Consider the following 17,473-nt stretch of genomic DNA (forward strand, 5'->3'; position numbering starts at 1 on the left):
GTTTTTTGTGAATGGATTTTATCTATTGAAGAAATGCTTTGAAATTTATATTGAAAGTATGTAAATATGTTGTATTGTCAAAGGCACGAGGTTAAGCAGTGCTATTCAGTTTTTAGTACATTCAAGTGAATCTGCCTAAAGTTTTCCCTAATTACATGGTGCATCCATTATATTTAAAATGAATCACTTTTTTTAAGTTTAACCATCTTTTCATTAAAATCAGTAATTTTTGCATGAATAGGTTCATTGTTTCGTGTTCTACCTCTGCTTTCTAATTTTTCTGTCTTTCTTTAACCCCAGGAACTAGAAGAGGTGAACAAATGGGGTCTTCACGTCTTTAGGGTAGCAGAGCTGTCTGGTAACCGGCCTCTGACTGTTATCATGCACACCATCTTTCAGGTAATGTGGTCCTATCACCTTTCTGCTCATTCTGTGCCTTAATGTCCAGCCTGTGAATTGTGCGTGCATTGTATCTTCTTTACTACTCACCCTCTTTTGCATATATTGGACTTTTCTCGGATTTGCCCCTTTACCTAGGGATTAATAAGAATACAGAAAGGTGGAAGTGTGGATAAAATGCAAATAAACCAACGTTGTTCATATTTTCCCATTTAAGGAAAAGATATGATGTGGGAAAATTGAAGCGATTTATTAAAATGATAGTTTAAAAATCATCCACATGACCCTGACTCACACAGAGAATGGAATACTAACCATAGAAACTGAATCCACCCCCCTGCTAACTAACCTTAATTTCTTCACTGTTTTGTGTATTGCTCTTCTCCATATCGGTTCCTCACTCTTGTTGAGCTGCTTCTGCTCCAGCACAGGGTTAGGATTTAAATGCGAGTTGAGGCTGTAGGTGCCCCCGGGACTGGAACGGCAGATTCCAGCCCTAGAAAGGATGTTACATTTCAGTTGATGTGATCTAGTGGCTGAGTCAGTGGCGCTAGACTGAGGCTGACTTCATGATCTTGGGACAAAGACACTCTGTAACTGGCAGCTCATTTCCTCACACCACACATCTTGGGTTGAGCACTGTTGAGCTTCAGAAGGACAACTCAACTCTGGTTTTATCCCTGAAGTCCCTGGATCTTCCCAAAGATTTCCATTTCCTCACTAGATATTGTAAGAGTGCTATTTCCATTTCTGGGTGTGGTTTTTTGTTGTTGTTAACACACACTATGGAAAACCTGTTATGTAAGGACAAGTGTTAAGAGAATTTCTTTTCCTACAGGAACGGGATTTATTGAAAACATTTAAAATTCCAGTAGACACTTTAGTTACATACCTTATGACCCTGGAAGACCATTACCACGCGGACGTGGCCTACCACAACAATATTCATGCTGCAGACGTGGTCCAGTCAACACATGTGCTGTTATCTACACCTGCTTTGGAGGTAAATCCGGTTTCTAAAACTTTGAGAACACTAACTTGTCACTCATAAAAGGGCTCTTAAACTTGTATACTGAAGAGTATGCAGTGCAGAAAATAATTGGCTTCATTGGAAGTATATTGAGTTACAAAGTAAAAGATGTGGTGGTAAATAAATAGTCTGATGATTTTGTTTGTGAAAGTTGACCAGCGATTTAGGGATTCAACTGTTTATGACACTGCTTCCTTGAAATTACCTAATGGACATTCTTTAAAGCACATCTGTTAGGCTTATATAATTTTAGTTTGTTTGTTTTTCTGGAATGTAGTCTGATGGCTTTTACATTTATAGTTCAAAGGATGATTATTTTAAAATATAAGCAGTGCATTGATGTTTTTCATAGAATTAATTAGAAGGAAACACTTCAATTTTATCAAATCCTAAGAAGTTGTTTCATTAAATTGTTATTTAAGCAATTTTATTTCCTTGTTTGGAGAAATATTTTTTTCTAATATATTTTATAATTCAGATTATTTTCATCATAAAACTATGTTAATATTTCATCATTTGAGTGAGTGGTTCTCAACTGGGAGTTACTCCTTTTCTTTCTCCTCCCATCCCCCATGGGCATTTGGCAATATGTGGGGACATTTTTGGCTGCCACAACTGGAGGGTATATGCTACTGACATCTCATGAGTAAAGGCCTGGGATTCTGCTAAAAATCTTTTAATACAGAGTGCCTTTCATAACAGAGATTATCTGGCCCAAAAATGTGAATTCTGCTGAAGTTGAGAAACCCTGGTTTGAGTAAAAAATAATTTCAAATACTCCTTTTTAATATTTAAAAACATCTAATCAATGGAAAAATTTTTATCATAAATTATAATATTAGGTAAAATATTTTCTTCCAAGATCACACTTACAAAGTTTACAAGTAATTCATTATCTATAGAATTCTTCCCAAAACATTATCTTCTATATATATAAAAGGCTAATATGCTAAGTGTCTGACCAGTTGCTATGATGCGCACTGACCAGCAGGGGGCAGATGCTCAACACAGGAGCTGCTGAGCTGCAGTGACTTGGCAGCGGCGGTTCTCGGGTGACGCACCCCGAAACCAGAGAGGAAGGAGCCCGATTCCTCGCGGGGCTGCGCAATTCCACCTTCAGTCATGGGTTATGTTGTTGCTTGGGCACTGTCGGCCCCGAATCTGGTTTACTGCACACTTGTGATTGTGTTCCACACCCTGAATGACAGCAACTTTGCAGAGTGCCCTCTCTTGCTCCGGGACCCCTCAGGGGATGTTGGAGAGCTGGTTTCAGCCCGATACCCACAGGCCAGGCCAAGGGATCCCACCTGCCGGAGGGACCCAGCTCACTCCACAGATGCCAGGGAGAGACCACAACCGCTGGAGGTTGGCCCCAGGGCGTGTCCGGCCATCTAGCCCAGTCCCGCCCCACTGGCCACCTTCTAATTAATTTCCTTTCAATGAGCACGAATCCATGCCCAGGGTCACTCACTAGTCATAATATATTTTGAAACTTCATTTTGTTTTCCATCAAATTCTAGGAAGTAATTTTCCATTTGTTTAAATCTTAATATGTGTTATTATAGAATAGTGATGTTATCTATATTATCTGATTTTCCAGGCTGTGTTTACAGATTTGGAGATTCTTGCAGCAATTTTTGCCAGTGCAATACATGATGTAGATCATCCTGGTGTGTCCAATCAGTTTCTGATCAATACAAGTAAGTGGAGTTAAATTTATTTTTGCAGAAGATATTTCTTTTATCTACACTTTAGAACGAGAGTCTCTATGTACTTGGGGGTATTTCCAGAGCCATTAAGTTCTTTTGGAATGTGTAAACATGCATTTTAATGAGAGTGTGTCTTAATGTAATTTAGTTCTGAAAATTATTGTTATATCCCATGAGGTGTAATGCTGTTTGAAAAACACATATTCCAGTACTTCTGTAGAAATAACATGTTGCCATGTTAGTACACAAGGGTAATCCAAGTAAAAGTTGACAGAAAGATTTAGGTAGTTATATTGCCCTGTGTTTTATATAAAAAAAGAAAAATGACCAGAATTAAGGTTAAACCTTCCTCACTTATGTACGTCGGCACTTCATCCCCTTCAGAGGCTGTAACTACTCCTTTCCCCTCCACCACACCCAGCCCTGCTCTTGCCTATTTAAACCTCCTAATAAGGGCAGCAGGAACTTCTCATTTAACTTAATATTTTCTAACCATTGAATTTTTTCTCCCTGGTGGGTGACATTTCTTCACATAAGAAGTCATCACTGAATTTGGGAATATGAGGAGGGGTAGAGACTGTTCAATACAGGGCATCTCTGACACTCAGCTGTCAGAAAGCCTCTGTGGGCATGTTTAGGTAGTGCTGGAGCTAGGCCAGTGCAAGAGGTGTTAGCTTTACAGAAACTCTATTCCCTTGCTACTTAAGTCAATTGGTAAATGATTTAAATGTCCTAATGTTTAATTCCCTCTCACCACAATAGACTAATATTATAAATTTACTTTTATATGTAAAAAAAAATGTGAAGTTTAAAAAAATTTGTCTTATCTGTTAAGAATGTGACTTTTTTCTTTTTTTTTTCTTTTTTTTGCCGTGGGTTTGTGGATCACAGCCTCCTCATGCCCAGTAGTCTCCATGCATTCAGCTTTCGTTGTCTAGCCTGTGCTGCAGCCAGATTTAAAACAAGATTTTGAATGTAGCTTTGCTTTGAGAGATTTAACTCAGATCTTTAGAATATTTAGCTCTGTTTTTGTATCTTGAATAGCCTCTGGACTACCCGATGACAAAGTGTGCTTTAGTGACTCACTCGTATATAGGAAGATTGGGAAAAGTCATGGATTTCCTACAATGTGTGCCTAGCCCAGTTACATTTTAGAATTTTGGTTCATGAACTTATCCAAGATTAGACAGGGTACATTTCATATTCCAGCTACCTTATAAGGACCTATAATAGAGTGCCTTCAGGAACCACCAAAGCATAACTAAGCATTAACACATAAATGTAATACATATTAGATGCAGCTGCCTGCATTCACATTGTCAGTGGTTAGGATCCACTGTCCTTTCTGAAAAGAATGGGGAGGTTATAGAGTGCAGTGTACCCTAATACTCTCCTTAGCCTGGTCTGATTTATTACTTTGACTGTTAGGTATATCTTGATATGCTCCTCATTCATAAAAGTTTTGTTTAAATTTAATGTTTGCCTTAAAGAAAGGTATACATATTTTTTATTTAAATTAATAATGGCCAAAATTCAGACTGGTATGGTTTTTTTCACCCTATTATATTTAATACTAGAAGCCTGGTGCACGACATTTGTGCACTCTGGGGGAGGAGGGGTCCCTTAGCCCAGCCTGTGCCCTCTCACAGTCCAGGACCCCTCTGGTGATGTCCTTAGCGCTGCCACGGAGTCGGGAGAGGCTCCCGCTACCTCCGCTGTGCTTGCCAGCCGTGAGCCCAGCTTGTGGTTGAGCGGTGCTCCCCCTGTGGGAGCGCACTGACCACCATGGGGCAGCTCCTGCGTTGAGCGTCTGCCCCCTGGTGGTCACTCCACGTCATAGCAGTTTATTCAGCTGTTCTGTCAATTTGCATATTAGCCTTTTATTATATAGGATTATATAGGATTGTAGGTTCCCTTATCATAACATTAGAGTTAAGACTAGATTAGAGAGAGAAATTAAAACAACTGGTAATAAAGTCACTGTTTCCAAGTATTCTGGTAGGTTTTTTTAAATGAGGACCAGCTTTATTCTTTATTTTGGACCCTCAAAGGGCAAACAGGCTTTGGCTGGCACTGGAGGACTCTGGCGAGTGTCAGGGTACCGTGGAGTCTGGAACTGAAGCTGATCTTCAGTTCACAGACGAATCTGATGCTTTCCAAAGTTTGAGACCCACTGAGACAGATAATGGAGAAATTTAGGGGAGAATTAGAAATACAGTGACGGTGGCCAAGGGTGTCTGTTTAAGGTCATTTTGCTGATGACTTGCTTGAGGTGAAGGATAACTAACCCTGTTTTTGTAAGTATTTTGTTATTCAGTAATGTTGTGATGATCTCTTTTCTGTGGGACCACTGGGAGGTGAACCGTTCCCAAAGGAACTTTGATCGCTAATGTTTCCTGGAGGGTAGGGTGTGATGAGGCCATATTATTCCTGAGAGAATGAATCAGCAGCATCACCTGGTAATGGAAGTATCTCAGGGTTGATCAGAGCCCAGGGCATTGTGAGAATGACTGCCCTAGTTAGCTTTTGACTAGGGATCATGCCAGCAAGCACTGTACTTCAGAAACAGAAGAGGCCTAGTAGCCAGTAGCACAAATAAGTCTTAACTTCACAGCATGCTATAATGAGTCCCTCTAATAACTTGTAAACTTGTAATAAAAAACTTTGTGAGATACACTCAAAACTACGGGATTATTTTTAGTTTGCAGTAAACTATTTTTTATGTAGCAATTAAGTTTATGTTGCTCTTTCATGGATTGAGCATCAGCGGCTCAGACTAAGCACACTTAGCACCTCAGAGCTGGTGCTGCCAACGTGTTCAATGCCAAAGGTTTAATCTACATTTCCTGTAATAAAGAATCCTAGTCTTCTAATCCTCAAATTTATAAACCCATATTTAGGCAGCCACCGTCCCTATTTTAAGGAGGCTACAAAGGCGCCATGAGGTTGCACGCTTTGCATGGTAGAGAGGTCCTGGAGCTCCCCTGGCTGATTCTGAGTCCCAGTACACACCTCTGCTTCTTCAAAATCTACTCAAGAACTACAGAATCTTACTCCCCTTTAGACGTGACCACACATCTTCAGCTCTAAAGAAGAGAAGAAGCAGGTTGCTTAAATGCTAACATGCATTCATTTAAAAATCAGCAGTCACCACCACCTTTTTGTAAGAGCCCCAGAGATTAGAGAGGCAGTAGAGGCCCACCAGTCTAATTAGGAATCATTTCATGGTCTTTCTGGCCAGTCTGGACTCTTGTTACATGTCAGGAGCTAACTGCCTACCTAGGCAGGCTGGGGAGGGCTCCTAGACAGCCCTCTCTGTGAAAGGCCATTCTTACCTTGAGTAGAATTCAGGTTCTTGGTTTCAAAGTTCAGACCACAGATCTGCCTCCTCCTTAAAGTAACAGCTCCTCATCTTTTATTCTGAATTTCTTTTCTCTTTCTTCACAGGGCATATAGATTAATCCGGGTCAGTTCTTCTGTTAATGCCTTCATCTATATACACATTTGCCCCTTAAAAAAACCGTAATAGATTAATTAGAAAATGTATTATGCCTTCCACTCGGAAAACATTGTGACTTCCTTTCAGTATATGTTATTCAATATGATTCTACTATAGAAACAATAATATGTTAAGATCCTTTATAGTTTGAAATTTTTTATTTCTATGTGTTTAACTGTCTATGGATAAATATTCATAATTATATGCTTTTACAGACTTTTTAAAAGTCAGGTTGACTAGATACTAACTTACAAAATATGAATACTATTGCTTTGTCAAAAGAAAAAGGAAGACAATAAATAATACCATACATATGCACTGCCTGGTACTCTAGACATCTCTGTTTCTGTAGTTGGGAACAAATATTTCAATGTGTAAATTCCTATTTCTATAGTACTATTGAAGTCATAGATTTCAAAGTAGAAGTATGTCTTGAACCTCACTTCTCCTCCCTCGCTCCTTCAAAATATTCAGTAAGGAGTATTGGGTATTTCTTTCCTAGAAAAGAATATATATTTCCAAATGTATTTTCTGTACATGAGTCAGTAAAAAGATCAAACACATGCACTTTTAGTCTTTACAAGGACTTAAGTGGAAACAGTTAATAGCACCAATTTTTTGGGTCTGTAAGGTATTTACAGGAACTAGTAAGGAGGCAGGATCTCTCATGGCCTACAATGCACAGGCCCAGGGCAGTCATGAGAGCGGCAGAATCTTCATCGTGCCGTTATGTAGGCAGCCTGACATCCTTCTCTGCGTGCAGCCATGAGTGCTAAGGTAGAAAGGGCAACAGACCTGTATACAGTGACTGCCACAGTACTTGGAAAAGGAAATGGAAAAATGAATAAAGCCTCTACTTTCAAAGCTATACTGTGGATGAAAATAAGAAAGAGCATGGACAAATCTAATATTCTCTGTGTGTTCCAAACTGTTCTTGTACCCTCTCGGAACACAAACAATCCTAAGTCACATGATCCTTACATTATATAAATGTTGGGTAGGTGATGCACAGTTTTCAGGAATACAACACCTTATGCTTTGGACACGTTGCAAATGTTAAGAATAATGTCATATTCTGCTGAGCTTATGGAGCGACCTATGGCAGATCTGGAGGGGAGGAGCTATCTGTTCAGTTCTGCTTTCACTTTAGCAAAGAGAAAGCTGAGACACAGGGTGTGAAATGACTTGCCACATGTCATTCACGTTAGAATTCACTCCCACGATCCCATTGCTCTTGCCACTGTTACAGTAACTAGTACATTGCCTTCTTGATGTTGTCATGTATGGTAAGGCCAGCAGAGATGTTTAGGGGAAATTGAGTTCTAAACCGAAAGTTATCTCAGAATATGAAGAATAAGATAAACTTAGAATAAATGGCTTTGCTAAGCCATTTATTCTAAGTTTATCTTATTCTTGTCTTTCTTTTAAGATTCTGAACTTGCCTTGATGTACAATCTCTTGTCTTTCTTTTAAGATTCTAAACTTGCCTTGATGTACAATCTCTTGTCTTTTAAGATTCTGAACTTGCCTTGATGTACAATCTCTTGTCTTTCTTTTAAGATTCTGAACTTGCCTTGATGTACAATGATTCTTCTGTCTTGGAGAACCATCATTTGGCCGTGGGCTTTAAGTTGCTTCAAGAAGAAAACTGTGACATTTTCCAGAATTTGACCAAAAAGCAAAGACAATCATTAAGAAAAATGGTCATTGACATTGTAAGTAGCTGATAAAAGCAAAAAAGAAAGCTGTGATACAAACTGTTAAAGAAAAACAAAAAGAATGAATATTAAATGAAAGGAACTGTATATTTCAAAACCTATTGCTGCCCCTTTATGTTTGAGAAGCTGTCCCTGATGTTCTGTAATAGGTTTTCTACTTCTAGCAGTTTAAAGTTAAAAATAATGACGGGTAGCCCTAACCCGTTTGGCTCCGTGGATAGAGCATCGGCCTGCAGACTGAAGGGTCCCGGATTCAATACCGGTCAAGGGTACATGCCCAGGTTGCGGCTTGATCCCCAGTAGGGGGCATGCAGGAGGCAGCCGATCAATGATTCTCTCTCATCATTGATGTTTCTATCTATCTCTCCCTCTCCCTTCCTCTCTGAAATCAATAAAAATATATTTTAAAAAAATAAAATAAAATAATGACAGGTAGCTCAGTTGGTTAGAGCATCGTTGTGATATTCCAAGGTTGTGGGTTTGATCCCGTTCGGGGCACATACAACAATCAACCGATGAATGCATAAATAAATGGAACAATTTTTCTCTTTCTCTATCTCTAAAATCTATCAATAACAAAATTTTTAAAAAGAATAATGACAGCTTACCCTCATTATTCCAGCTTTATTTTCTGAACTCCTCTGGTCTGGTGCAGGCAGAAAGATGACTAACGAGCAGAGGGTGCTGACCATAGCTTGAATTTTTTCCACTCAAAAAGCGGGGGGGGGGGGGGGGGGGGTAGGCTCTATCAGAGTGCCATTTAGAAAACATCCATGATTTTAATATTTTCTCTATGCATATTATTCACAGTGATTAGGAGACACAGGAAAATCTCTGGTTATCAAAAAATCCATTCTGTTAAGCTTTGTATATACAGGGGAAAGAATTATCTGTCTTGGATAAGCAGAAAATTGCCCAGAATATTCTCTTTCTGAAGTACTCTGAGCAATCTTGAATCAATTCGTCAGCATTCACTAACCATTTTTTAGTCCAAGGAATGGGAAAAATATGTAATGATGTCTTAATCATGGATATGCCTTTTTTTCCCATCATAAATGTGGTTATCAGTGCCTAACATTTCTGTATATTGCACACATATATCTGGGCTTCCAGAAAACTTGACAACAAAGAGGAAAGGACTCTGCCCCAAGACGCAGTAAAGAATTGCCATACATGCTGTTAGAGGACAGAGTGGATTTCCATTTCTTCTTAAATTGTGCATAGTACTTTTATTTGCAAAAATTCTCTTTTTACTTAATAAAATACTCCTTGCCTTTAAGGTACTTGCAACAGACATGTCAAAACACATGAATCTACTGGCTGATTTGAAAACTATGGTTGAAACTAAGAAAGTGACCAGTTCTGGAGTTCTTCTTCTTGATAATTATTCTGACAGAATTCAGGTAAAGCATGACTTGAATTTTCTCATGTGTCTGTGTGTCTAGCTTTGATAAAATTTATGTCTCCTTTCTCCCAACTTAGGAATTTAACCAGCTTGGTCTTTTCATTTGCATATGCATTTAAAAAAAAAATCCTAACATCCCACAAAACCAGCCACTTAAGCAGCTCTGAATTTAATCAGCCATGCACATAAACAGCTCTTGGTATTTAGATGCAGTAGAGGTGTCATAATTTTGGACTATTAATATAGTGTGAACCACACATAGACACATCATGGTTGAACTATTTGGAATGAACCTTACACAACATCTATTTTTAAGTGTCGCAGTCATTACATGTGAATTTCTAGTAAAAAGGGGGAAAAAGGAACAGAGTCGAGAAAGCATTTGTCTGTTTTAGGTCCTCCAGAATATGGTGCACTGTGCGGACCTGAGCAACCCGACAAAGCCGCTGCAGCTGTACCGCCAGTGGACGGACCGCATAATGGAGGAGTTCTTCCGCCAAGGAGACCGCGAGAGGGAGCGGGGCATGGAGATAAGTCCCATGTGTGACAAGCACAATGCATCTGTGGAGAAATCACAGGTGACGTATTACGCACAAAGCTTTCCGAGAGAGCAAAACAGTAACTTGAACATTGGATTCCATTGTGTCCACATCACACAGTATTTTAGTGATTTTTACATGAGTACTTGATGTTTGCAAGCTCACTTGCACATTAGTCTTTACAACTCAAAAGACTCTTTTATTCTTACGATTTATATTCATATAGCCACTTCTATGTTCTTATGGCATTATATCCATTAATGATTATATTCACATAGTATATTCATAGGTATAGAGACCGTTTATCTGAATTTATAAGTGAATTCAGTTATATGAATTCATATGGAATACATGACAATATTTCAGTTATCTCGATTTACCTATTACGGGCTATTCTAAAATGAAGTCCAGGCCTCAAGCCAAGCCCTACCATGTAAACAGCTGTAGGATTTTTAGGTTGTAAGAAATTCTAGAAGCTAATTTTCACCGTTGCCTAAAACAGTGACTGTTTTACCAAAACAAAGTTAATAGTCTTCTGTTCAATGTTGTATTTGCAGGCCACGTTATGTTTTATATGTTTCTATTTAAATTTTAGGTCATATTTATAAATTGATATAAATCGGATATATTTGTAGGATCTAGTTAACCTTTTCCATAGTTTCTTCGTCCCAAGTCCCATACTCAAACTGGATTTCTTTTCAACTAGGTGGGCTTCATAGACTATATTGTTCATCCTCTCTGGGAGACATGGGCAGACCTTGTCCATCCTGATGCCCAGGACATTTTGGACACTTTGGAGGACAATCGTGAATGGTACCAGAGCACAATTCCTCAGAGCCCCTCCCCAGCACCTGATGACCAGGAGGAGGGCCGGCAGGGTCAGACTGAGAAGTTCCAGTTTGAACTCACTTTAGAGGAGGATGGCGAGTCCGACACTGAAAAGGACAGTGGAAGTCAAGTAGAAGAAGACACTAGCTGCAGTGACTCCAAGACTCTCTGCACTCAAGACTCGGAGTCGACCGAGATCCCCCTTGATGAACAGGTCGAAGAAGAAGCAGTAGGGGAAGAGGAGGAAAGCCAGCCCGAAGCCTGTGTCATCGATGATCATTCTCCTGACACGTAACAGTGCAAACGACTTTCATGTCTTTTTTTTTTTTCAGTAGAAAAAATTGTTTCCAAAGTGCATGTCACATGCCACAACCATGGTCACACCTCACTGTCATCTGCCAGGACGTTTGTTGAACAAAACTGACCTTGACTACTCAGTCTGGAGCTCAGGAATATTGTAACCAGTTTTTTCACCTCCATGTCATCAGACCGAGGGGGACATCTTCACGAACAGCATTTTAACAAGATTTCTGCTTGGTAGAGCTGACAAAGCAGAGAAAAACCAATTCCAAAATATTTCCAAGGGAGTGTGGCTCATCAGGCAGCCCAGAAGTTGATATGACTTGGGGTTTCTTTTCTTTTTATTTGTTTGCAATATTTTCAGCAGAAAGAAGGTATTACACAGACAGAGTGAACTAGTGGATGAAACAACAAATGGGTCAGGAACAGGACACGGCGTGAATCTGTTACCAGGAGGAAGATGAGCCACAGAAATTGCATAATTTTCTAATTTCAAGTCTTCCTGATACATGACTGAATAGTGTGGTTCAGTGAGCTGCACTGACCTCTATATTTTGTATGATATGTAAAACAGAATTTTTGTAGAGCTTACTTTTATTATTAAATGTATTGAAGTATTATATTTAAAAAAAACTATGTTCAGAACTTCATCTGCCACTGGTTATTTTTTTCTAAGGAGTAACTTGCAAGTTTTCAGTACCAATCTGTGCTACACTGGATAAATCTAATTTACGAATTTTACTTGCACCTTATAGTTCATAGCAATTAACTGATTTGTAGTGATTCCTTGTTTTATATACCAATGACTTCCATATTTTAAAACAAAGACAAATTTTATGTTGCAGGAAACTTTTTGTAGGTCTTCATTTACTTTTTTTGTTTCATTCTTTTCAGGTAAGCAGAGTTGCTCTTTACTGTTTTTCTTCATGGTGTGCAAAGTGAATATTTGTTCAGTAATACTTTGATGTGCGTTTTTTCTAATGTGTCTTAAGCCTCATGGACACGCAATCATCCGTTGGTGTTGTCTGAAGCAAGTGAGAGATATATATAAATACCCAGTAGCTAAAATGGTCAGTCTTTTTTAGATATTTTCCTACGTAGTGTCTTCTGATAACTTTTTGCTATGTCAGTAGACCCTCATTTCACAAGTGCATGTCTTTGTAATTACCCACATAAGTCATGCTCATTTTTATCGTTTTCACAGTCATTGTATGAAAAACTTTTGCCCCTTGTGCTGCTCTATCATTTAGCGTGTTTGTCCACCTTCACTAGATAGGGTCTTATCATTGCCATTTTGATTGATGGAAAAAAAACAGATAGTCAAGGTAGGGTTAGCATTCATTTCTACTGTGAGGTCATGTAGAATGACTAGCTTTTACTCTTGATTTACAGAGAAAAGTTAACAGCTAGTTAGGCAGTTTTAACAATATTAGAATATATTAACAAACACCAGTACAACTAATGTGCGTTTGTTTCCATGATTTTACCATGGGAGTAAGAACTATATAAGGAATATTCTGGAGAAGTGATTTTAAATGTAGCAACTACCCTTCCTTAATGGACAAGTAATATGTAGAAGTTGCTTTTTTAGTTATCATTGGTTCATCAGTGCGTTTTGTAGAGGAGAACTTCTTTAAATATCCTGAGGGAAAGCCATTCATGATGCCGCTGGCACCAGTGGTTTGCTAATATAATGCCCTCCTGAAATAATGGGTTGGGTAAAAAGATTCTGCTGAAATAAAGAAAGAGAGCACTTTTGACTGAATTTGGCACCAAGAACTATTGTAATTTTAGAGATTAATTTCCAGTATTTGTCATCAGTTGGCATCTCGGGGCATTTATTTACTTTGGACTTTTTTCCCATTGTAACTCTTCACAAAGTGTGTATCTTTTCTGCGAAAAGATTGGAACCCAAATAATCATTTTCAAATTGATACCTAAGAATTGACATAGAACTAAAGGGGGTGTCTGACTAAATGGAAAATAAACAGTTAAGGAAAAGCGTAACCCTGAAAAACATTGATATTTGGGAAGGCAGGGAGCCTTCTGGGGATGAATAACAAAGTCGTCAGCCAGGAAAATGATCCACGCTGAAGATAGCTCCTGCTTTAATCTCCTGAGATCCCCTGATGGAAAACTTGTGTAGTTCCGATCTTTTACACAGAGCAGAAAAGGAATCAACTGATTCTTAACGATCAGATCTCCACCCTCCTTTCCCTGTAAAGATCAGACAGTAACCTTTGAGACAAAGTCCTATATTTGTCCAAATAGTTTCACAAGAACACTTGGAAACTTGTTTTAATTTAATTTATCCCTGATGGAGGTCTAGAAGAAATGACAAAGAATCTAGGGTTTATTCCTTTTTCCAAAATAGTCTCATTCCCTCCTCTCCCTAATACTTGGTATTTTCCCCACAGAGTGCCTAGAATCTTAATAATGAAAAAAATAAATAAAGCAGCAATATGTCACAAACAAATCCAGACCTGAAAGGGTTTATAACTGCACTAAAAAGAGAGGCTTTTTTCCCCCGTTTGTTGGGTGTTAATGGTCACATGTTGTGAGGGTACCCACTGATTGACAATCAAATTGTAGAAAGTGCGTACTATCCAAGAGACAGGGACTAATGCACTGTACGATCTGCTGATCCTCTCCCTCCCTCCTCCTTTTTCTCCTTCTCTCTTGCCCAAGTGTGCTTCAGTATCATACACCGCTTTAAAAATAACATCCTTTCACAAGTGGCTTTACATTTCCTAAAATGCCATAAGAAAATGCAATACCTGGGTACTGTATGGGGAAAAGATGTCCAAGTTTGCATATAACCAGTACATTTCAGCTTGCAAGTTACTAAACATAGTAATGCTGTTTTGATTTTATTTTCTTTTACATCACTTAAAATTCACAAGAAAATAATGTAGATAGAACAAATTGCAGATAAGGAAAAAAAAACTTGAATGAAATGGATTTCACAGAAAGCTTTATGATAATTTTTGAATGCATTATTTATTTTTTTGTGCCATGCATTTTTTTTTCTCACCAAATGACCTTACCTGTAATACAGTCTTGTTTGTCTGTTTACAACCATGTATTTATTGTAATGTACATATTGTAATGTTAATTGTAAATTATCAGTTCTTATTAAAACATCATCCCATGATGGGATGGTGTTGATATATTTGGAAACTCTTGGTGAGAGAATGAATGGTGTGTATACATACTCCTTGTACATTTTTTTTCTCCTGTAATATAGTCTTGTCACCTTAGAGCTTGTTTATGGAAAATTCAAGAAAAAACTATAAAATACATAAAGATATATAAGTTTAAAAAAAACATAGCTGCAGGTCTTTGGTCCCAGGGCTGTGCCTTAACTTTAACCAGTATTTTCTTCTGTTTTGCTGCATTTGAAAGTAAGGTTATGGTGGGGCTAGGGCTGGGCATTCCACATCCGAACTTTGAATCAATTGGTTTTCTGGCAGTAGCTGGATTTTACAAAACCACAGACCACCTCTGGAAGATTCTGAGACCCTTTTGAGATACAAGCTTAAGGACTTCTTGCCATGAAGCAGCATTGCTTATATGGTAATGGTTTTCCCCATCTGTTGATCAGGAGCTACTTGAGTTAGCCACACTTGTTTTCTACTTTCAAACACTACTGGGAAAATATATTCTTGTCCCGGATTATAAGAAGTATTTTTGGCTTCTAGAGCACATAGGCAAATGAACTTGATTTGAAACTAGAGCCAAAGGTCTCGAGTGCTGGTTAATCATTTATTCATCAGCTTCCTGTCATGTTAAGAGAATATATAATATGAAAAAGGTCATTGTTTTAAACCTGGAAATTTTCTTCAACTGAAATCAACCAAATTTTTAATATGTGAGTCCATATGTACGATGTACAAGATATGTTTTATACGATACCAACTGACATAACATAAAGGATTTATCATTCTCTAGAATTGGTTTCTGCAAAACTTATATTGCTTTAGAATTTTTAAAATGCAACCTTTCACAATGGCCAGCTCCCAGCGCTGACACATTCACAGTGGATGATGAAACCTTCCACCACTGCCCAGCCCTCGGAAAGCGTGACTTAGTGAAAGGAGAGATTCTCTTTTTAGGAAAAATGAGCCTCCTGTTATTGTTTTCTTTTTTTGACACAAACTGTAGATTTTAGCAGCCCTGGCCCAAAGGAATTTGATTACTTTTGTTTTTTAAACAGTACAAAGGGGACACTATAATTACAAAAACACATCCTTAACTGATTTTAGTTGTTTTTTTATTTTATTTCCTTAGATAATGTTTTCAGAATGGTAAATTGTGTGTGAACATTATAAATGATGATTCTTTTAGTGGTTTCTTAGCCTCTCTTACAGCCCATGGGGATAGTACTGTACATCAATACCTTCATATGAAATTTTTATATGCAATGGAAATAAAAGCATGGGTTGATTCTGCCTATTTATGACTCAATCTTTTACAAATGAAAGATGATTTATTTAAAACTAGTTCAGTCAGCACAGGTTTCCAAGAGTAATGAAGATTTGTTAAAGTGAAAAGAAAAAGACATCATAAGCTAGTATTGATATTCATAATCAAATGAAACAAAATTACGGAGATTAATCTTCCGATAGAAAAAATTTGCCAATGTTATTTAAATGGCCTGCAAGATTAAGCACAGTATTTTGTAAACAGGCTTGGGAAGGGGCTTGCCTATTTAATTGACTAGTCTGGCACACTGCAAGTTAACCAGACAGCCAACATTTATTTTGTTGGGTAGCTGCTCTGACAGCTGCAAGGTTCTAAGGACCGCAGTGAAGGAGGCATACGCGAGCTTACAGTCTGGAGGGGACAAGGCATTACACGGCTTCCTACACCTGCCGCTGTGAATGTCCTGGGAAGAACCCCTGGCGCTGTGACTCCATGGGGACCTGAACTTGCGCCCTCCTGGCAGCCCAGAGGCTTCCTAAGGAAGTGACTTTGGGCTGAGCATGAAGAAGAGGAAGAGGAAAGCAAGCAAAAGGGAGGGTTAAATGGAGGAGGCGGGGGATCCAGACAAGGAAACCACTTGCTCAAGTCCTGAGGTACAAACGAAAAGTGAGGCCTCTGGAGACATGGAAGGAAAGCACCCCTGTTCCGTCACTCTTGATTCCTTCCCCTGCTGTATTTTCTTCCTAATGCTTACCACAAACTGGCACACACACCTGTGTGTGTGTTGTCTGTCTCTCCCACCAGAACGTGGCTCTCTGAGAGCGTGGTATCCCTCACTCCCAAAGCGATACCTGGCACACAGTAGGTGCTTAATATTTGCTAAGTAAAGCCACCAAATGGATAGTGGACATAACCCAATGAGGAAACATTTCAGGGTCTTAAAGAGAAGGAGTCAGCAAAAATGTAATATTCAGCCCCCAAATCTTTACTAGAATAAGGACTAGAATAAGTCCCTCCTTATTCACGATTTTCTGCAGCGCCAGTTGTCTGCGGTCAACTGCAGTATGAAAACATTAAATGAAAAATCCCAGAAATAACCCATCAGTGTTAAACTGCGCACCGTCCTGAGTAGCGTGATGAAATCTCGCGAGGCCTGCTCTGTCCCGCCCCCGGAACGTGAATCGCGTCCCCTGGATAGGTACCCTCCCGCCTGCTAGTCACGTGGTAGCCATCTGGGTTAGCAGACCGACTGCGGAGGTGTCGCAGGGCTTGTGTTCAGAGAACACTTACTTTACTTAATCATGGCCCCAAAGTGTAAGAGCAGTAAGGCGGGCGATTCCGATATGCCAGAGAGAAGTTGTAAAGTGCTTCCTGTAAGTGAAAGGTGAAAGTTCTTGACCTAATGAAGAAATCGTATGCCGAGGTTGCTAAGATCTACAGTAAGCATGAGTCTTCTGTTGGTGAAATTGTGATGAAGGAAAAAGAAATCCGTGCTGGTTTTGCTGTCGCACCTCAAATTGCAAAAGGTATGACCAACAGTGTATGGTAAGTGCTTAGTTAAGATGGAAAAGGCGCTAAATGTGTGGGTGCAAGGCAGGAATGGGAAATGTGTTTCCGTTTA

At 39.0% G+C, this 17,473-nt stretch overlaps 1 protein-coding gene across 1 annotated transcript in view; it reads left to right on the top strand.

Moving 5' to 3' along the window:
• LOC103305134 (cAMP-specific 3',5'-cyclic phosphodiesterase 4D) overlaps nt 1–15,882 on the top strand; it is a 46,199-nt gene extending 30,317 nt beyond the window's left edge. The window contains exons 4-10 of the mRNA XM_054715233.1: nt 301–399; nt 1,238–1,402; nt 3,030–3,129; nt 8,198–8,352; nt 9,636–9,758; nt 10,156–10,338; nt 11,006–15,882. Of these exons, the coding sequence (XP_054571208.1) occupies nt 301–399; nt 1,238–1,402; nt 3,030–3,129; nt 8,198–8,352; nt 9,636–9,758; nt 10,156–10,338; nt 11,006–11,422 (1,242 nt within the window). The 3' untranslated portion in view covers nt 11,423–15,882. The remainder of the gene's footprint in view (nt 1–300; nt 400–1,237; nt 1,403–3,029; nt 3,130–8,197; nt 8,353–9,635; nt 9,759–10,155; nt 10,339–11,005) is intronic.
• Nucleotides 15,883–17,473: the final 1,591 nt, after the last annotated feature.

The sequence above is a fragment of the Eptesicus fuscus genome, chromosome 4, assembly GCF_027574615.1.
Source record: "Eptesicus fuscus isolate TK198812 chromosome 4, DD_ASM_mEF_20220401, whole genome shotgun sequence".
In the NCBI taxonomy this organism is placed as follows: Eukaryota; Metazoa; Chordata; class Mammalia; order Chiroptera; family Vespertilionidae; genus Eptesicus; species Eptesicus fuscus.